This window comes from Quercus suber, unplaced genomic scaffold, assembly GCF_002906115.3.
Source record: "Quercus suber isolate HL8 unplaced genomic scaffold, Cork oak 2.0 scaffold_107, whole genome shotgun sequence".
In the NCBI taxonomy this organism is placed as follows: Eukaryota; Viridiplantae; Streptophyta; class Magnoliopsida; order Fagales; family Fagaceae; genus Quercus; species Quercus suber.
The window spans coordinates 1412621-1432876 of NW_027069572.1; the positions used below are offsets into that span (position 1 = coordinate 1412621).

The 20256-nt window shown below is 35.4% G+C and overlaps 2 protein-coding genes across 2 annotated transcripts; one reads left to right on the forward strand and one right to left on the reverse strand.

The window, feature by feature from the left end:
• The first annotated feature begins 706 nt into the window (after positions 1-706).
• On the forward strand, positions 707-8574 carry LOC112034929 (probable protein disulfide-isomerase A6). Its single transcript, XM_065775227.1, has 12 exons — positions 707-718; positions 2086-2225; positions 3053-3137; positions 3349-3446; positions 3558-3613; positions 4174-4291; positions 4463-4490; positions 4577-4668; positions 4774-4930; positions 5008-5132; positions 7474-7573; positions 8054-8574. The coding sequence occupies exons 1-12, from the start codon at positions 707-709 to the stop codon at positions 8117-8119; spliced, it is 1077 nt and encodes a 358-aa protein (XP_065631299.1). The 3' UTR covers positions 8120-8574.
• Positions 8575-9634: 1060 nt separating this feature from the next.
• LOC112034913 (uncharacterized) lies at positions 9635-12277 on the reverse strand. The gene is made up of 3 exons (XM_024067735.2): positions 11947-12277; positions 11316-11413; positions 9635-10659 (listed from the first exon to the last, which is right to left on the reverse strand). The coding sequence occupies exons 1-3, from the start codon at positions 12091-12093 to the stop codon at positions 10092-10094; spliced, it is 813 nt and encodes a 270-aa protein (XP_023923503.2). The 5' UTR covers positions 12094-12277; the 3' UTR covers positions 9635-10091.
• Between the last annotated feature and the right edge of the window lie 7979 nt (positions 12278-20256).

Genomic DNA, 20256 nt, shown 5'->3' on the forward strand with positions numbered 1-20256 from the left:
TTAATCTTCCATATTATGTCACACAAGCTTTGGTAGTCTCATAATTTTTTACACAAATTTTAATTTTTTAATTCTTTATTTATTTTGACTCATAATTTTTTTAATTCCTTATTTATTTGACAAAAATTAATCAAATGTCAACCAATTTTTTTAATACCCGATATGTAGCTTGCATTTAGACTCCCATTAGGAATTGTTTTTCTTAGAGTGGCATGCAAGTCTTTAACTTGCTTCCAAAGCATGTTTGTATGTGAAACAAATTCTTTCACAATAAAATTTGTGTAGCTGACTTACTCTTCTAAAAATCATATACAATTTTTAGGAGAGTAAACTTAATATCATATATATTCTATATCTATATTTGCTACCTTTCTTTGAACTTTGAAGGCTTCACAACATCATTATTTTATTCATTTGATTTTTAAACCAAATTTTACCACTACAAACAGTGTTTCTCTTATATTTCTGTTGTGTATTTCGGTCCACTTTGGTCCTAATTGGTCCATTCTATCCATCTTGATCATATTCAGTTCACGTTGGTCCTATTTGGTTGACATTAGTCTTATTCGGTCCATTATATCAACTTTCGTCCTATTCGGCCCAATTTGGTCTTATTCGGTCAACTTTGGATCTATTCGGTCAACTTTGGTTCTATTCTGTCCACTTCGGTCATATTTGGTCCACTTTGGTCCTATGTGATCTCAGTATGTCCACTTTGGTTCTATTCGGTTTTATTCAGTCCAATTTGATTCTATTCGGTTCATTTCAGTCCTATTCAATCCATTCTATCCACTTTGACAATTATCATTGTTATTTTTGAGAATCAATATCTAATTATTATTAAATTGAACATTAAAGATGTAAATATTTTGGGCTTTACATTGTTTTATACTTTTAGGCATGCCCAATTAATTCCAAGCCCAATATTTCTATAGTGTGCCCCAATTGGGCCTAGGAACAAATACTCATTCGGACAAGTCTCGTAAGATTCAATTTTGTTTTTTAATCTCTCGTGTCTCTTGTATCCCAAAAGTCCTCTCCAACGTCCAAGCAAGCTCAACCTCTTACAACTTGACACGTCATCTAAAACACGTAACCCCGCACTCATTCGCCAACCGCACCATGCCACATCACTAACATAAAATAAAAATAAAAAAGAGCCACCCGGGTTTATCAGCCCATAATAAATTAATACCTACATGAGGTCGCCCACCTGGGTTTAGCAGCCCACAAAAATTCACCTGCTCTAAATAAAGAACATATCAATATAACATAAGCAGGCATATACTTCAGCCAAAAAAATAAAAAAAGAAGGTAAAATATATTTAATATCTAATTCAAGATGCTAAAATTTTCTCTAGATCCTTTTTAATCAATTATTGTAATGAGAAGGTAATAAACTTGTCCCCAATTGTGCTATGTGGATAGAAAATATTCTACCACAATTTTATTATATACTTCATGATGTTATAGCTGAGTTTTTTTTTTTTTAATAATAAAGTCTTTCGTCTTTCTTCTTTTAGGAAAAAAAAATTTATGAGATTTGGGTTAATTGGCTAACTTGATACTAAACTCAACTTATACCCTAAATTGTTATTCATTTTTCTTTTCTTTTTTTATATTAATTAGTGACTAAGTTAATTTTTTATTTTTATTTTAGAGAGTAGTGACTAAGTTATTTAGTTTTAGATTCTCTATACAAAAAAAAAAAAAGTTAGTTAGTTTTAAAAAAATCTTAAACTTAGTTATTGTTAGTCCAAATCTCATGTTAATCTCTTCTCCAAAAAAAAAAAAAAATCTCATGTTAACCGTATTTTATACCAAAAATTAAAAAATAACATAAGCATATACTTCAGCAAATAATAATAATAATAATAATAATAATAATAATAATAAGTTAATAACATAAGCATATACGTCTTATAAAAAAAAAACATAAGCATATACGTAACGTAAGGGGAAATTCCTATATATTTGGGTACTATTTCTCCATTTCTAGTTGGTTTTGACATTGAGCAAAAAGAAAAGCGAAAACAGAGAGAGAGAGAGAGAGTGAAAGAGAGCAAAAATGGGAAAGCTTGTTAGATCTGTTTAGGCTTGGCCTTTTTAGCTTTATCACTATCATCCATAGCAGTAGCAGACGACGTCGTTGTGCTCACAGAAGAAAACTTCGAGAAAGAGGTCGGTCAAGACAGAGCAGCTCTCGTCGAATTCTACGCGCCTTGGTAATTTTAATTCACAATTAACCATTTTTATGTTCTTTATTTAATCTAAGTTCAGCTCCAAATTTTATATTTTATATTTTATACTCGTAAATCCTTGCTTTATTGTTTTCTAAGATCTCAAAGAAAATGTTATAAGCTCTGTTATTTTTGGTACTGATTAGGAGCATAATAAGAATTGGAGATCCAATCTTTAAATTGCTTCATATGAAGAATTTTAACAATACCGATAGATTGAACTTTGATTGAAATGAATTAATCATTTCAAATCTACATAATCAGTCAATGAATTTCATCCATAGAATTTATTTATAAAAAAAAAAAAAATTATATTATATATTCGAATCATTACTAAAATGTAAACTTATGTTGAGAAGATGGGGAAAAATAAATTACGAAAATGAATATTATAAAGAAAGGGTTGTATGTGTAGATTTGTATGTTTTTAGCTATTTCAAACTTTAGATTTTTTTATGGACTAATTAAAGTAATTTTTTCAATTAAGATCGGATCTGAGGATGTGTATGAAAAAATTAGGGACAACGCCTTAAACTAGGAAGCACTGACACTTCATTTAGGGTGTTGTATCCGTGTTGTATTTGTGTCATACTGGCATCGTACTGGTCGTTTTATGTTATAATTTTTCAGAAATGGCTTGTGTCACGGTGTTGTACCCGTGCCTGTGTCCGTGCTTCCTAGACCTTAAATTCCTCAATTAAATTGAGTCACTTGGCTGTTTTTGGTAATGGGTTTAGTTGGAAACCAGATTTCCCACATACTGAGTTTCTGGAAAGTGAAACTTACTTTGATAATATGTTTTCCTTTGATAGGTGTGGACATTGTAAAAAGCTTGCTCCAGAGTATGAGAAGCTTGGCGCAACCTTTAGAAAGGCCAAGTCTGTTTTGATCGCAAAGGTCAGCTCTTTACAACGCTGTAAATGACATTTATAACTTGATTTTCATATATTATGAGTAATATGCATTGGGTGACAAGTTTTTATGTCCGCAGTGAATGCTTGAAAGTTTATGCCATGTTACTGACTTTTGAAAGTTTTACTTCCTTGTTTTGGCTTTGTTAAGAATTTGCTGAATGCTTATTGATATATCATTTGTAAATGTTGAGTAGGTGGACTGTGATGACCAAAAGAGCTTGTGCAGCAAATACGACGTATCTGGGTATCCTACACTTAAATGGTTTCCTAAAGGATCTTTGGAACCCAAAAAGTGAGGATAACTCAACATAGTCCTGAAATTTTGGCATCTGTCAATCATCTTTCTCATGTCTAATGCACTTATTTTTAATGAATTTTGATTGAATGTTATATGCCTATACAGGTATGAAGGACCACGTACTACAGAAGCCCTTGCTGAGTTTGTGAATACTGAAGGAGGTATTGTGTCTTCTAAGTTACCTGTTTCAACATGTGAACCAAAAAAAAATATCATCTTGTTGGAATTTTGGGTTAGACACAATAAATTACATGGCATTTTTTCATAGAAGAATATTGTTTTATTTATTTTTAGTTTCTTTATTTCACTTTAATGTCTCTGTTGTATGAAGCCCACTCAATGTATGTTAGTTCTATGTTATCAAATCAAACAAATGTAATGTGCTTTGAATTGTAATCTCTGTAGGATGCTTTGCCTTCATTGTCTTTAAACAAGTCCTCAGGTGTTACCCTAACACGTATAGTAGAACTTTGTTTGCTACACCTAATTTTTATACTATTATTCTTTTGCCTATCACGTCTTCAAGAATGTGTCACAACAGATCATTCTGTCTTGACATAGCATGTCTCATAGAATAGAACATTAATTGCTAGATATTTTTTGTGGTTTTAACAATTTCCCTGTCACAGTGTCAGGAACTAATGTCACTATAAATTTCTTATGTTTTCCGTGCATGTGTACCCAACCACCTGAAATTTCTAATCAGATCAATTGTTTGCAGGGACTAACGTGAAGATAGCTGCAATTCCATCCAATGTAGTGGTGCTCACATCTGATAATTTTGGTGAGGTTGTTTTGGATGAAACCAAAGATGTGTTGGTTGAGTTCTATGCACCGTGGTAAGCATTCTTATTTCTCTCTCTCTCTCTCTCTCTCTCTTAATGTCTAATTTTTATAGATACTATTGATTTTGCTTTCTCCATGGGCAGTGAATTTTGAAATTAATTTATTTTTCTTCTTAATTTGTTCTCTGTTAATGGATAGTTTCTAATGGATTGTGATTTTTCCAGGTGTGGTCATTGCAAGAACCTTGCTCCTGTATGTCTGCCTCTTTTCTTTTATGCTTGTGGATGGAGCCATAACTTATATACTTTGTAATGATTTGGGTTTTTCTTTTGCTTCAGACCTATGAAAAGGTAGCCACAGCATTTAAACTTGAGGAAGATGTGGTGATTGCTAATGTAGATGCTGACAAATACAAGGATCTAGGGGAAAAGTAAGTGCAAACTCAGGTTATAAGCTTATTTATCTACTGGTGATGGATTCATCAACATTAAGGATTTCCAACAATCAATATTAAAGGTCAGTGCTTTGTATGAAGGTATGGTGTAAGTGGGTTTCCAACGTTGAAATTCTTCCCAAAGGGCAACAAAGCTGGTGAAGAATATGAGGGTGGCAGAGATTTAGAAGACTTCGTGGCTTTCATCAATGAAAAGAGTGGCACCAGCCGTGATGCTAAGGGACAGCTTACTTCAAAGGTTAGTAACTGAGATAAAAGCTGACAGAGATGGCAATTTTATTATTGCTTACTTGATATACTTGATGGTTTCTACAGGCTGGTATAGTTGAGAGTTTGGATGCCTTGGTGAAGGAGTTTGTAGCTGCTAGTAGTGAAGAGAAGAAAGCCGTCTTCGCTCGGATACAAGAGGAAGCTGAGAAGCTCACAGGTTCCAGTGCAAGGTACTCCATGGGTGTCAGTTTGTGGCTTTCTGGCTTTTATATCTTACTAGGTTTTAAACAACACCTCCCCCCCCCCCCCCCCACCCCACAAAAAAAAAAAAAAAAAAAAAAAAAGAAAAGAAAGGAAAGCAAAAAGTATTATTGGTGGGTATCCTCTTTGTAAATATCATGGACTATATGGTAAAGTTAGGTCCTATAAACTGTGGTTATGTCAAGTGCCTATCCTTTATTAATAGTTCCCCTATAGTTTGGGTGGTTTCAAATCAAAAAATAAATTTTAAAAGCTTTCAATTAGAATTAGGAAATTTTTAAATCATTAAATTTGCACACTATATTAGCCATTATAACTAAAAGTTATCAGAAATTCACGTAAATGCAAAAAGTCCTTCCATGTGAAATTGTAAGACTTCTAGTACTCTGTACAAAGAGTTGTGAAATTTTAATAATCATTTATTTAGTCATTGTCATCAAAACATTCACATATTATATAGGTTCACATCCAAATCATATCATATCAAACTATTAAACTTTATAATAAAAGTTGTGTTCTGCACTGTGTGATTTTGTCAAGTGAGATCTTTTCCTCTTAATGTCATATGAAATGTCAAAAACACATTAAAATAGTTAACATTGATGCTTTAAATTAACTCTATTGTTAAAGTTGAAAAAAGTTGAAAAAAATACTACTTTGATTAAAATTCTACTACCAAGTGTTCTTAGAAATGTAAATTTTTGTTATCGTATTATATGTTTTAATAGTAAAAGTTGGGTCTTGCATGTCAAGCTTGCACTATGTGGCTCAATGTAAGTGTTACAAGTTATACAACATAATTTTTTCACTCAATAATATTCTTTGACGACGGGAAACCGCTTCAAGGTAGGGCTCTTTGGACCCACCATTGTTTGAGTAAACCTCTGCCTGGCCGTGCATTGGATTAATCCCTAAACTCAATCCCAGGACCTTGAGGGAGCACATTCCAAGCCTACCAATCAAGCTATTACCAAGAAAAATTAAAATACTTCTCTGGTTGAAACTCGATTCTTAGAAGTTTTAAGAACTTTAAAATGACTTCCATTACAACATCAATAACAACAACCAAGCCTTAATTCCAAAAAAATTGGGGTCAGTTTTGAATCCTTAACAAACTAGTCAAGATCAACCACATATATTATTTTCTTCCATTCAATTTTATTACTTTATATTAAATTATTATATGATGTATTATAATCTTTGCATTTTTCATAATAACTTGGTTATGCACGATATGCATTCATCATATAAATTAAAGTAATTTGGATTGTTTTATTCTACTATCTATTTTATTATTCATTTTTAATTAGATTATTAAAATATTTACTTCAGTTTATATTTCAGTATCTGATTCTTGATTAAACTATGTGTTGCACGAACATAGGACTAGATAATAAATGTTGCATATTACACATTATGGTTGCACCAAGTGGCTCAACACCAAGTGGTTTAACACTTTAACACATTATGGTTGAAAGCGAAACTTTTTTGCAAGAGTTTTAAGAAGTTAAAAAGACCTACTTTTATTGATTTTATTTTGATTATCTATTCAATTTTTTTTGTTTTTGTCAATAAAAGTGTGGTCTTACATGTCATATTTATGCTATGTAGCTCAACATAAGTGTTACACTGTGTGTGTTTGTAAAATTTATAAAATTTATATTCATAGTTAACTAATCTTAACTATTCATCTATTATTATAAAATTTATATTAAGTGTGTGTTTGGCTCCAGCTTAAAAAGTCAGTTTATTTTACTATTAAGCTTATTGTTGCTACTATTCATGAGCCTACCGCACTTTTTGGTACTATTCATGGGTGACTGTACTATTTCAGCTAACTTTTATCTTTATTTACAGTACTTTCAACAAAAAAATTTCAATTTTAGCAAAATAAGCAGATCCCAAACAGACCCTAAGTGTATGTTTGGCATTAATGAAAGTTGTCAGCTTATTTTACTATTCAGCTTATTTTTGTTACTATTTATAGGCCTCACTGCATTTTTTAGTATTATTTATGGATCTCACTGAACTATTTCAGCTAACTTTTACCTTTGTCTACAGTACTTTCAGCAAAAAGTTTTCAGCTTCAGCAAAATAAGCGAATCTCAAACAGATCCTAAAAAAATATTATCTTTAACATTAAGATTTTCTTTCTCAAAAAAAAAAAACAAAAAAAAAAAGCATCCCATAAAATTCTTCTAAAATCAAAACATAGTTTGCTCTAATACTTAAAACACCATCACAACTTTTGTACACCTACTATTTATCTTATAAAACTGTGAACCTATAACTCTTAAAACCCCTTCTTAGGTATGGAAAGATTTACTCGAAAGCTGCTAAAAGTTGTTTGGAGAAAGGTGCTGATTATGCTAAGAATGAAATTGAGCGGATCCAGCGCATACTTGACAAGGTATGTTTTGTGCTTGAAATAGTATCTACAAATTTTGGATAGCTTAAAAATGACCAACTATAAATATGAAGGATGACCAACTATAAATTAAAACCATCCTTACTGATCTCTCAAAAAAAAAAATGTACTTCCATATGGCAATTTTGCGGCTTTGTGCCCTTAGGAATCATAAGTTCATAACTATTAGTTTTTAGTTATTACTGTTTAGCATCATGTATGTGTGGCTTTCAATTTTTTTGGAAGAAGCTTTCAAGATATTCAAATATGAAGGATGACCAACTATAAATTAAAACCATCCATACTGATCTCTCAAAAAAAAGAAAAAAAAAGCTACTTCCATATGGCAATTTTGTGGCTTTGTGCCCTTAGGAATCATAAGTTCATAACTATTAGTTTTTAGTTATTACCGTTTAGCATCATGTTGAAGATACTAAAAAAAATTAGCTAAATGATTCGTTGTATTTTCCCTGTTTGATGCAGTCAATCAGCCCAGCCAAGGCAGACGAGTTCACCCTGAAGAAGAATGTTCTATCATCATTTGCTTGATCTCCAGTAGCCTAGTCTTGCCCTCATCTGGCATTGAGTTGAAGTTCTCTAAGTGGTTTTCCCACCACCACCCGCAGCATGATATTAACTTAAATTTGATCTGATCTGGGCATCTTGATGGTTACAATTGTAGGCATTGATGGTAATCAAGCACACATGCTGTTGCCAAGAACTGCTTTAGATCCACTTTAGCTAACTGGGGGTGATTTACTAAAAGAAACGGCATTCCTTTACTATCCTATTTTGTATTCATGATAATAGAACTTTAAATTGGAGTTGAAGTAGAGTTTCTTTCCAGCTAATATTTCTTTCTATAATATGTCTTGAACTTTCACATCACTCCTCAAGAACCCAAAAAAAAGTAAAAGAATGTGAACTTTGCATGTCATAATTGTCAAATGTATTTATGATTTGATTACAAATCATAATAAGAATATTTTTGTCTGTTTTGTTTATCTGTTTATATTGTTTGGTTTTTCTGTCAGTTCACATTCTGGTCAGCAACACTGGATAACACATACACAGCTGAGATTATTCAATGCACCCAGTGTGTTAAATCTCAAGTGAAGGTACACTCCATATGATATGGGATCCAAATTTTATGAAAGAGGAAAATGTAATACACTGAGTACACCGAATAATTTTTCCACACATTGACACAACAATTAGTGGTGGATGTTGTGATTTATTTTTTATTTTTTAAAAAAGATATTGTGATCTCATAATTACTTTCATAAACATTGAGGTGATATATTTTGGTTTTTTTATCATTTATTTTTATGGGATATATTATAATTTGTACACAATAAAAGTAGCGTTATTAATAGGTCTATGTAAAAATGACGTACTCTCCACTTATAGTTGTGAAGTTTTTTGTCTTGAGCATTACTTCCAAAATGATGTACTCTCCACTTATAGTTGTGAAGTTTTTTGTCTTGAGCATTACTTCCTTAACAATTAAATACATTAACCATCTAAAATTTGTATTAAAAAAAAATATTTGAAGACATTATTTAGTATTTACGAAGGCATAAAATTCAAGTCAAAGAAAAATCAAGGTTGCCTCAAAAGGCTCATCCCATGGTAATACACCAGTAATGGAGTTATGAAATGCTTATTTATTTATTTATTATTAATTATACAAGGAAGTTGTGTAGCCTTTGGTTAAATTATTTCACTCTGTTTATAAGACTCTTCGGAACCTCACAGATTAATAGTATGGTGAATCGAACTTGAATTACATTTTTTTCTTTTTTAATCTAAAGTCAATCAATTTGTCTTTAGAGAAATAATCGTGAATGCTCATGCTTTAGCCTATCGGGCCAATAGTTGTAATAGAGTTGGGCCCGTTTGCATCCTGATCTCCTGGCCCGTGCTGTGCGGGATGATAGGGGGAGATGGCTCTCAGATCCTCTCTTTTTTTATTGATAAAAAGTATTTGTTGTGTTGAATATGGGTAACGTTCTGAGAGAAATAATTCCAAATGGTAAGTTGAAAAAGAAGATTTACAGGATATTAAGAGAAAGGACAGGAGTATAATTGTGTTGAAGAACAATAAAGGGTAGAAAAGCCCAATTCATGGGGCACAGAAAGATCACAGGCATCAAATGCAAGGAATCTATGATGACAAGCAATACTCATAAATATCACTATCATACAACATCAACATCATAAGCTATGCTCGAGTTGCTGCCAAGAATCAAGAGAAGGATTCTATGTCCAAAGTGAATAATCTCTTCTTTTTTGGGGATGAAATTGTCAGCTGCCTGATATGTAACTCATGGCCTTTCATTTGCATAAAATAATGAGACTTTAACTTGCATATTTCCCAATTGACAAGAACCAACCGAGACCTTTTGGGGCATGCACTGAAATACTCACTTTTAACTAACACAAACAACAGTGACCCCAGAGCAAATAGATGCCCATGATGAGATTAGAGCTTGTCTTCCTAATGCACTTCCTAATGAATCTAATCCTCAGAATCACCCCCTTTAACATTCATATTCACCACTTCGCAGGAGCTATCTTGATTAAACTCAGACTCTGGCAGTCCCATTGAAGAACACTCCTCAATTTGATACTCCCTCTCATCAACCAAAGACTTCATGTATGAGCATGGTCGCTCTTCAGCTTCTATATTAGGTACAGGGTCTTGTCCTGAACCAAATGGCAGTTCATAAGATAATGGGCCAGGAGACTGTGTTCTCATCTGCACAGACCGCAAGAGAGCAGCCCTCCTCAAGTCAGCTGAGTGGCATATATCACTAGGTGATGATGGGAACCGGCCCTCAGAATCTGAGCCTCGTTGGCGAGGCTGTGTGCTGGTGACAGGAGCCATGGCACAACCATGTGAAGGGTGTGAACTAGTGGAAGGTGAAGAAAAGAACCCATTAAGTGGTCTTTGATACCTGTATGGAGAGACAGGACTGGTGGGTATGCTGTCAGGTTGGGAGGAGCATGTGTTTATAGGGTTCTCACAAAAACGAGAGTCATCCCAGTCTTCTAACATCGGTGAATATTGAAAGGACATCTCATCCCTGGAAACGTAAAACAATGGTTTTAAAAGCACTAAAGATAACATCTATACCAAGGCAAGTTATATCTACATTTGAAAACAGGGAGTTTATTATAACAAGAGTAATCTAACTACAAGGAGAGCAGATGATGTGGTGAACTGATGCTCATAGTCAGAGATGGTGATGTTTCACATATTTCCACTAAAAGTGCCTACTTATCTAGCTAACCTACAATACTAAGGCCATGATCAATGAGTCAGCAAACGAAGCGAAAACCAAAATCACAGACAAATATATCCTATGCAATCTGCTACCACATCTGTATTTAATGGTTTCACCTCCTAAGTCCTATCAATAATTAACCAATTTCAACCCAATTTCACTTACCAATTGGTTTTAATTTGAAGCCTCTAACTAATACCAAAAGATTACCCATATCAACTACCAAGTTCAGATTCTCCACATTCAAGCAGTAAGATTCAACCCAAAGGCCTACCCAAAATCCACCCAACCCTTTAACCACCAAACCAATGCTTGCAACAAAAACAACTTCAAAAGTTATTTACAATGAGTTGGGCGTGGTTATCACATTTAACCTTCATATATTCTCATAACAAAAGAAGCGAAATGTATCTTTCAGCCTAATGTCTGTGTTCATCAAAACCATAAAATGTTACCTTGGATAAAACATGCTATCAGACCTGGCAGGAGATTCCATGAGATTATCAGAAAGTGGGTCTCCAACGGTCAATCCATTCAAACTGGACGCCATTATCTGCAGGACAATTTTTTTTTTTTTCCTTTTATATGAAATCTTTAAAGAAAAGAAGGAGTTAAGATGCAAATTGACACCAATTCAGACACAAATTAAAGCTAAACCTCATACTAATCTCCACCCATTGAAACCAAATAAACATATAAAGCAATCAATGTAAAAAAGAACAAAAATGTAAAATTTATCAAAGGCACTCAAAAAAACTCCACCATCATGCATATTTTGTGTATCAAGAAATTACTTACACTCCAAAACATACCCCAACAAACCCATAACAGACTGCAATTAACAAAAGCTAACAGCTTGTAGTTTTGCCTATGGACAAAATCGATTTAAGAAATCGAACCCCATTGTTTGGCAACCCATTAATTAAAAACAATGAATTAGCTAAACCCCATGAAAACCCAGTATTTTAGAAATGAAAACTAAGCCAACAAAAGTTAATAACAAGACAAAACAAAAACACCGGGGGCTATAAATAATATATGAAAGAATATTAAAAAAATAAAATAGAAACAAAAAAAGGAACCAACCTCGCTGAGGTAGCGTTTGTGAGAGTGAAGGTTGTCGAGGTAAATCTCATCTTCAGGATCTCTAGCTCGCTTTCCAGAAGGTGATGGTGTTGTTGATGAAGATGCAGATGAAGATGAAGAAGCTGCTGAATTCGATTCAGGCCCCATTATATTATTTATTATTGTTGCTTCAATTCCATTTTTTTCATAAAATCGAAACAAGAAATAAAAAAAGTACAGAAGAAATGGAATTTAGGAAAGTAAAAGCGAACAGTGAAACTGACAACAGAACAGTAAACTACATTTGTTGTTGTCTCTCGCTCGAGGTGCCTAAGTGCCTTAAAAGAGGGAACGTGGATGTGGCTTTTATGTAAAAGTATGGATTAGGATTATAGACTTGGGGGAGCAGAACACGTGGAAGATGTAGACAGGGCACTTTGGTCATTTGCAAGAGAAAAATAAAAAATAGATTTTGTAATTTTCATTTTTGTTTAAGCATAAGATAATGGGCTTGAGTTCATCATTTATCCAAAATTCCAAATTACATGTTAATTTTTTTTTTTGTTGGTTAAGCAAGATTAAGTTTATTCACAAACTTTGTAATTATGTTATTGTTTTCTCAAAGTAAACTAGCCTCTTTGCACTTGTTCAGGCATTTTTTTTTTTTTTTTTTAATGTAAGTATTTTCCATTCTTCTTAATTTAGAATTGATATTTTTTCTAATTATAAAAATATCCAAGAGTGTGATGAGATTTATATTTTTATGTACTACATCTCATCGAATTACTAGATAATTTTAGGATTAGAAAAAAAGCAATAACCCTAGAATGAATGGAAAGTATTAAAGAAAAAAAAAAAACCTTTACAATTAAATTCAATGCTATTATGAAATAGATCAAAAAATACCATTGAAGTATAACATTTTTGACAAGCAAAATCTAATTTAAATGGATGCTTTATACAGTTGAGCTTTATTCATATCCACATTCTTAAACTTTTTTACAAAAGAAATGAATATAAACATTTTTTTTTTTTTTGATGGATCAAGAAAATTGGGCTCATTTATGCCTTGCTCACGAATCACATTCCAAGATTAAAGTTTTGTTTCACCAAAAATTTAAAAAAAGAAAAGGGGTATTTCACTTTGCACTATTGCCTTTATTTTCCAAAACGACATTATGAACCTTAAAGGATGCGGAGCACAACAGTAGACTATTATTCACGGGCTCGGCCTGAAATATACAGCCCTGATTCACCAAAATGAGGTCAGGCCTTAATGGGCCCCGAGATAATTTGGACCGATGACAAGCTGAAGACTTCTATTTTTTTTTTTTTTTTTGGGTTGAGAATCTCTGAAGACTATGTTTGATTAAAGGGAAATAAAAAGTGGAAGGAGAGAAAAATAAATTAAAATGTGAAAAAAAAGCAATGATAGAAAGTGTAAGGACCAAATTTGAGTCCCTGACTCAAAAGGTGGATGGACTTGTGCAAAAGGCGTAAAACAATGAATTTGTAGAGAGTGGGTTGGAAAACTGAGTTTTAATGAATCAGACAACAAATAAGGTTAATCTTGATGATAAGAGAATGAAGATAGACAAGTTTTAACTAAAAAAAATTGTCCTCGGCAATGTCTGAGGAGATACATTCTTATATATTTCTCTCAAGTTTGGTTATAAATATAGTTCTTGATTTTTACAGTCTTTTTCCCTTTCTTTTTTGATCCCTTCTTTCTCAGGGGTTTCTTACATTATGGCTGTGTTTGGTTCCCGTAAAATATTTTCCGGAAATGTTATTTTTCGGAAAAGGAAAATATTTTCAAGTGTTTGGTTGTATTATGAAAAGTGTTGTAGAAAATATTTTCATGTGTTTGGTTCTATTCTGAAAATGCTATTTTCCTACAAATTTTTCACATTTTCTCAGTTATTTTCTCAGCATCTAAACAAATTTTATTATAGAAAATTTCAACAACAACAGAAAATTTCAATCCACAGAACAAACTCCAATTCAACAACAACAACAAAAATCAAAAATCACACAGGAATCAAAATCACACAGAGAAAGAGATCGAGCGGGTTGAAGGTCGAAGATCGAAGGTCGAAGGTCGAAGATCGGTGGGTCGAAGGCTTTGAGTCGAAGGCGAGAACGCGTGGCGGAGGCGAGATCGAAGGCGAGATCAAGCGGCGCGGTGTGATCGGCGCAGCGCTCAGGGTTCGTCGGTGACGAGACTGGTATGATCTGGTGCGTGCGATCGTCGGACTGGACCTTGGGGTTCGCCGGCAACGGCGTGCTCCCTCTTCTTCCTTGCACTCTCTCTCCTTCCTCGCACTCTCTCTCTCTCTCTCTCTTTTTCCGAAAATCAATTGAAGTGAAAATAGGAATGGAAATGCATTTCAGTAGTCAAAGCAAATTTTTTACGGTCAAATGAAAATGATTTCTGGAAAATTCTATTTTCAAAACCAACCAAACAGCTTATTTTACGGAAAATGATTTCCTGAAACCATTTTCACCCTAAACAAACACAGCCTATATATCTCCCTTTCAATGATCTTGGCACTCTATTTGTTAATCATCCAGGCCACTCCTTGAGTGCTTATCCCATCAGACACCCCCTTTGGCCCTTGTGAGTTGGGGTAGCCAAGGCAGTATTGTTCAGGGGTCTTCTTTACATAAATGCGGCCAGAAAGTTAGCTGCAAAGCATTCAATGCGGTGGCGGCAGCTTTTCCTTGGATATTTCCTAGCTTCCATTCTTCCAATACATTCATAATGCACGCCCCTATTAGTGGAATTTCCTGGAAGGTCACTTGAAATGATAGGATATACATTTGATCTATGCTTTGTTTATCTGAGGAGATACTCCTTCTTGGACCACCTTTCCCAACCTTTCCATTTGCATCTCACTTATAAGACTCTGAGCTTAACACCCTCACTACTATTTATTTGTCCTCGGACCAACCAACGTCCTCAGCCAAGGCCTAAGGCCCAATATATAATTTTGGGCTCTTATCCCCACAATAGCCCCTCAAAACTCTGGGGTCTTTTTTTTTTCCCCCTCTTATTCGAGGAGAAAAAGTGGGGCTTTGATTTTTAAGAATTTAGTCCATTTATTTTTTTTATTTGCACACGTGAGAACACCGTTTCGTGTGCTTCATAACCGTTCTTGATGCTTTGGAGCCTGCGATGTGTCATTAATTGCTTCAGGCAGTGCTTTGTTCTCCGCATCCTATGGTGAGATGCAGATCCTACGGCTAGCTTTTCTTCTCGAATTTTGAGCGAGATAACTCCCACTTAATTTCGCCTCCTATATAAGACACCCGGGGGAATCACTTTTCCCCAATTTTACAAGTCTTCAAGCTCTCAAGAAATTCCTAGCTTTCAAACCTTCAAGGCTTCCCAGATTTCTAAAGTCTCCAAGTCTTTTTCTTTAGAAATTTAAACTTTTAAGAAGTGTCATAAGCAATACACGTGTTCATTCTTGTAAGTTTCTTCCTTTCTAGATTCTTTTCTCCTTGGCCAGTTTCCTCAGCCCTTTATTCTTTATTTCCTTTCCTTAAAAACTTCACCCATTTCCCTTTAGCTTAACCAAATGGGTAGGTTTAAGCACCTCGTAGACATTCCTGCCGGTATGGAGAGCTTTAGGGCTAAGTACCACATTCTGCAGGAAGTAGCCCTGCAGTATTGTGCTCAAGACCAAATAATCATAGATAGAAAGGAAGGGGAGGTTGTTATTCCTATGATCGCTCTCATAGAAAGAGGAATGACACTTCCTATGGGTAGGGTGATCTAGGACTATCCAATCAACCATAGGTTAAATTCCCAACAGTGCGCCCCTTACCTATTAAGAGTTTTGGGCAGCGTAGATGTTCTCAATGAGCATATGGGCTTGGGACTCATGTGGCATGATGTCGTTCATATGTACGAGTGCCACAAACTTGCCGACACAAGATATTACCTCAAGTCCTGGTCCAACATTGTTAAACCGATATCGTGTCCTCCTAAGTCTAACAAAGGCATGAAGGATGACTACCTGATCACCTCTGGGGAATAGCATGACGGTCTTCACTATCCAACTCGGGAGGGAAAGCCAGGTGGGGTACCCTAGGTTTAGGTTCTTCGGCATGGGATTTAGCTCTTTTAGCTTTACTACATTTTCCCTTTAACACTTCGTTTTTCTTTGACGATGGATTTCGTTGATATGACCATGATTTACTCCTTGGATGTTTTTGCAAATAAAAGGCATGTCGATCCAAGACTCAGCTTGGTTAACGTTTAGGGTCTCAACAAAGTACTGAGGTCGGAGATATTTATAAGTGAGGACAGGTAACTGCGAGCTATCCACTTAATACTTGATCATGCCTGGATCTTTCTAAGTGTAATATACCCTCCTTTTTTTTCCTTGTAACCTTTATTCTCTCATTGGTGTTGTTACTGTTCTGCCCCTTAATGAGACTTAGGACTGATAAGATTGCTAACAATAATGGATTGTTATTACTCATACTTTAACAAAAGCTAATAGTAGTGCATTACTGCTAATTCAAATAAATTGAATAAGTGCCAGCAATAAAGAGAATTATCACATACTTGTACTGAGAGTTGGGCCTTCTGCAAAGAAGGCCGAATCTTATGGAGATGAATAATATATTTTGTAAGATATAAATAGGTCGAACAACCCTTATTTTGCTCAACACTCATATAAATATCCAAGAACATTAACTTACTTAAAGCCACTGATCCGAGAAGTTAAGTATAACATGGGATCTATTTGACACTTAGGAAAATAAATAGTTTGTGTTGATTTACTCAAGGCGTGTGGTCTGAGGAGTCAGACATACTCAAGGTTTTGTCAAACACTTGGAAAGATGTCATAAAGTGTCACTTTACCCAAAGCATGTGGTCCGAGGATCTAGACATGACTAAAACTCTGTTTAACACTTAGAAAGATGTCAGGGAGTATTAATTTACGCAAAGCATGTGGTCCGATGAGCCAAGCATTGCTAAGGTTTTGTTTAATACTTGGATAGATGTCAGTGAGTATTAATTTACCCAAAATATGTGGTCCAAGTAGCCAGACATAGTTAAAGTTCTATTTAATACTTAGATAGATGTCAGTGAGTATTAATTTACCTAAAGCATGTGATCCGAGAAGCCAAGCATAGCTAATGTTCTGTTTAACACATAGAAAGATGTCATTAAGTATTAATTTTTTCAAAGCATGTGGTTTGATGAGCCAGACATAGCTAAGGTTATGTTTAATACTTAGATAGATATTAGGGATTATTAATTTACTAAAAGTACGTGGCCTGAGGAGCCAGACATAACTAAGATTCTATTTAATACTTAAAACAATGATTAAAATGTATCAATTTACCCAAGGTATGTGGTCCGATGAACTAGGCATGACCAAGATTCTGTTTGATACTTAGATAGATAGTAGAATGCATGACACGCAATATAATAAACTCAAATATGGTGAAGAAAACTTTCATTAATAATAATACATTCTCAGATTATTTACATTCCAGGAGCATGGTATAGCCTTTTCCTCTAGATTTCAAGATAATATGCACCTACTCTAGCTACTGATGTGATACGATATGGCCCTTCTTAGTTGGATCCCAATTTTTTCCATGCTAGGTTTTTTGCAGTACCTAAAACCTTTCTTAATACCAGATCCCCAGGTGTTAATGATCTAAATTTTACATTGGTATCATACCCTTACTTGAGCTTATATTGATAATACACCAACTGGACCATGACATTTTCTCTTCGCTCTTCAATTAAGTCTAAGCTCTTCTCTAACAACCCGTCATTGTTACTCGGGGTGAAAGAACTTGTTCTTAATGTTGGAAATCCAATTTCTAAAGGAATAACAGCTTCGGTTCCATAAGTCATTGAAAAAGGGTGTCTCTTTTGTTGATTTGCGAGGTGTTGTTCGATATGTCCAAAGGACATGAGGCAGCTCTTCTACTCATCTTCCCTTCACATCATCCAACCTCTTCTTGAGCTCACCCACTGTGACCTTATTAACAACCTTAGCCTGTCTGTTCCTCTGTGGGTAAGCTGGGGTGGAATACCTGTTCGTAATCCCCAAGTCACAACAATACCTCTTGAAGGCTTTACTATTAAATTGAAGTCCATTATCCAAGATGAGTGTATAGGAGATCCTGAATTGTGTGACAATGTTTTTTCAAACAAATCTCTTGGCATCTATATCCCTGATATTCGTTAATGGTTCAGTCTCAACCCATTTGATGAAGTAATCTGTGCTAACTAGTAAGTACCACTTATTCCCTGCTGCCTTAGGAAAAGGACCTACAATGTCCAAGTCCCATTAAGCAAATGGCCAAGGGCTAGACAGGGGATTAAGGAACCCTCTAGGTTGGTGAATGTTTGGTGTAAATCTTTGGCATTGATCACATGTCTTCACATATTCAAAGGCTTCCTTCTGCATGCTCGACCACCAATACTCCTGAGTGAGGGTTCTGTGAGACAAAGATCAACCTCCTGTATGGCTACCAAAAACCCTTCATGTAATTTTTCAAGGAGTAGCTCTGATACTTCGGGGGTGTATACATAGCAAGTAGGGCCCGGAAAAGGAGCGCTTGTACAATTTTTGGTCCTCGGACAGTCAAAACCAAGGAGCCTTTATCTGCACCTTGTCAGCTTCTGACTTCTTCTTGGGTAAAATGTCCTCTTTAAGAAAGAGCACTGTGGGGTCCATCCAGCTAGGCCCCACCCTGATTTGATGGATCTGGACCATCTGCTCCTTTATTTTAGTAGGATTGCTCAAGTCTTTAATGAGGATGATTCGAGGTAATCACTGTGACGAAGAGGTCGCAAGAGTGGCTAGAGAGTCAGCGTGTGTGTTTCCACTCTTGGGGACATGCAGCAAGTTGAAAGACTTAAATCTCGATTGCAAGTGCCTGACTTGATTCAAATATTCTTGCATTCTTATATCCTTGGTCTCTAACTCCCCTTCCACCTGGCCTACTACTAGTCTCGAATACGAGAACATTTCCACTGCTTTTTTGCCAATTTTTTGAACCATGGCCATCCCTACCAACAGAGCCTCATACTCGGCCTCATTGGTCGTGACTGAGAAGCCTAGTCTCAAGAATTTCTCAATAGTGATCTTCTCAGGAGATACTAGGACTAGCCCTACTCTGGATCCCCTCTAATTTGCCCCACCATAAACATATGCCCTTCAGGATAAAGGCTTCTGCGAGGAGACCATGCCAACCAAATTTTCATCCATGCCCTACTTCTTTGCCTCTTCTTCTTCTAGGGATTCAGTGAACTCGGCTACCAAGTCTGCAAGGACCTAACCCTTAACAGAAGTGTGAGGCATATACTTGATGTCAAAAGCCCCCAGGATTGTACCCCATTTGGCAATCCTCCCTGTGAAGTCAGCACTCTGAAGTAGTGATCGAAGTGGAAGTTAGGTTAAAACAACAATTGTGTGGGATTGGAAGTAGTGGGGGAGTTTACATGTAGCATGTACCACTACCAAATTAGCCTTCTTTAACAGTAGATAATGAACTTCTGCCTCATGCAATGACTTGCTCACATAGTAAACTGGCCCCTGCAAATCATCATCAATTTGGATTAGCACCAAGCTCATAGCATGAGAAGCCACAGCAATGTAAGAAAACAAGACCTCGTCCATCTCAGGCTTGGACATGACAGGTAGCCAAGAAAGGTACTCCTTAAGCTGTTGAAAGGCCGAAGCACACTTCTCGGTCCATTCAAATCCCTTCCACTTATTCAACAATTGGAAGAAAGGTCTGCATCTGTCCGCTAATCGTGAGATAAACCGGTTTAGGGCAGTGGTAATCCCTATTAGTTTCTAGACTTCTTTGGGATTCCGAGGTGGTTGCAGACTGTTTATTGCCTTGACTTGATCAGGATTGACCTCAATTCTACGGTGGGTGACCATATAGCCCATAAATTTGCCTGATCCTATGCCAAAAGAGCACTTGGAAGCATTAAGGCGTAGATTGTGTTTCCTTAGTATTCCAAAAATATCCCCGAGGTCTCCCACATACTCGGACACCACCTTACTTTTCACCACCATGTTGTCTATGTAAACCTTAATATTCTTTCCTAATTGTGGTTCAAACATCCTGGTTATCATCCTCTGATAAGTAGCCCCCACATTCTTTAAATCAAAGGGCATTACTTTGTAATGATAATTCTCAATAGAAGTAACAAAGGCTGTCCTCTCTTGATCGTCCAAAGGTAAAGGTATCTAATGGTACCCTTGAAAGGCATCTAAGAAGCTCATTCGAGGATGACTTATAGTGTCGCCCATTAGCTAATCAATCTGAGGCATG

Bases quoted from the DNA above. Each gene is read 5' to 3' on its own strand.
- LOC112034913 (XM_024067735.2), bottom strand. From the start codon at position 12,093: ATGGGGCCTGAATCGAATTCAGCAGCTTCTTCATCTTCATCTGCATCT. The intron at 11,414-11,946 runs GTTGGTTCCTTT...ATTGTCCTGCAG, and splicing joins ACAAACGCTACCTCAGCGAG to ATAATGGCGTCCAGTTTGAA. The intron at 10,660-11,315 runs GTAACATTTTAT...TTACGTTTCCAG, and splicing joins GATAGCATGTTTTATCCAAG to GGATGAGATGTCCTTTCAAT.
- LOC112034929 (XM_065775227.1), top strand. The intron at 2,226-3,052 runs GTAATTTTAATT...TTCCTTTGATAG, and splicing joins GTCGAATTCTACGCGCCTTG to GTGTGGACATTGTAAAAAGC. The intron at 7,574-8,053 runs GTATGTTTTGTG...TGTTTGATGCAG, and splicing joins TCCAGCGCATACTTGACAAG to TCAATCAGCCCAGCCAAGGC.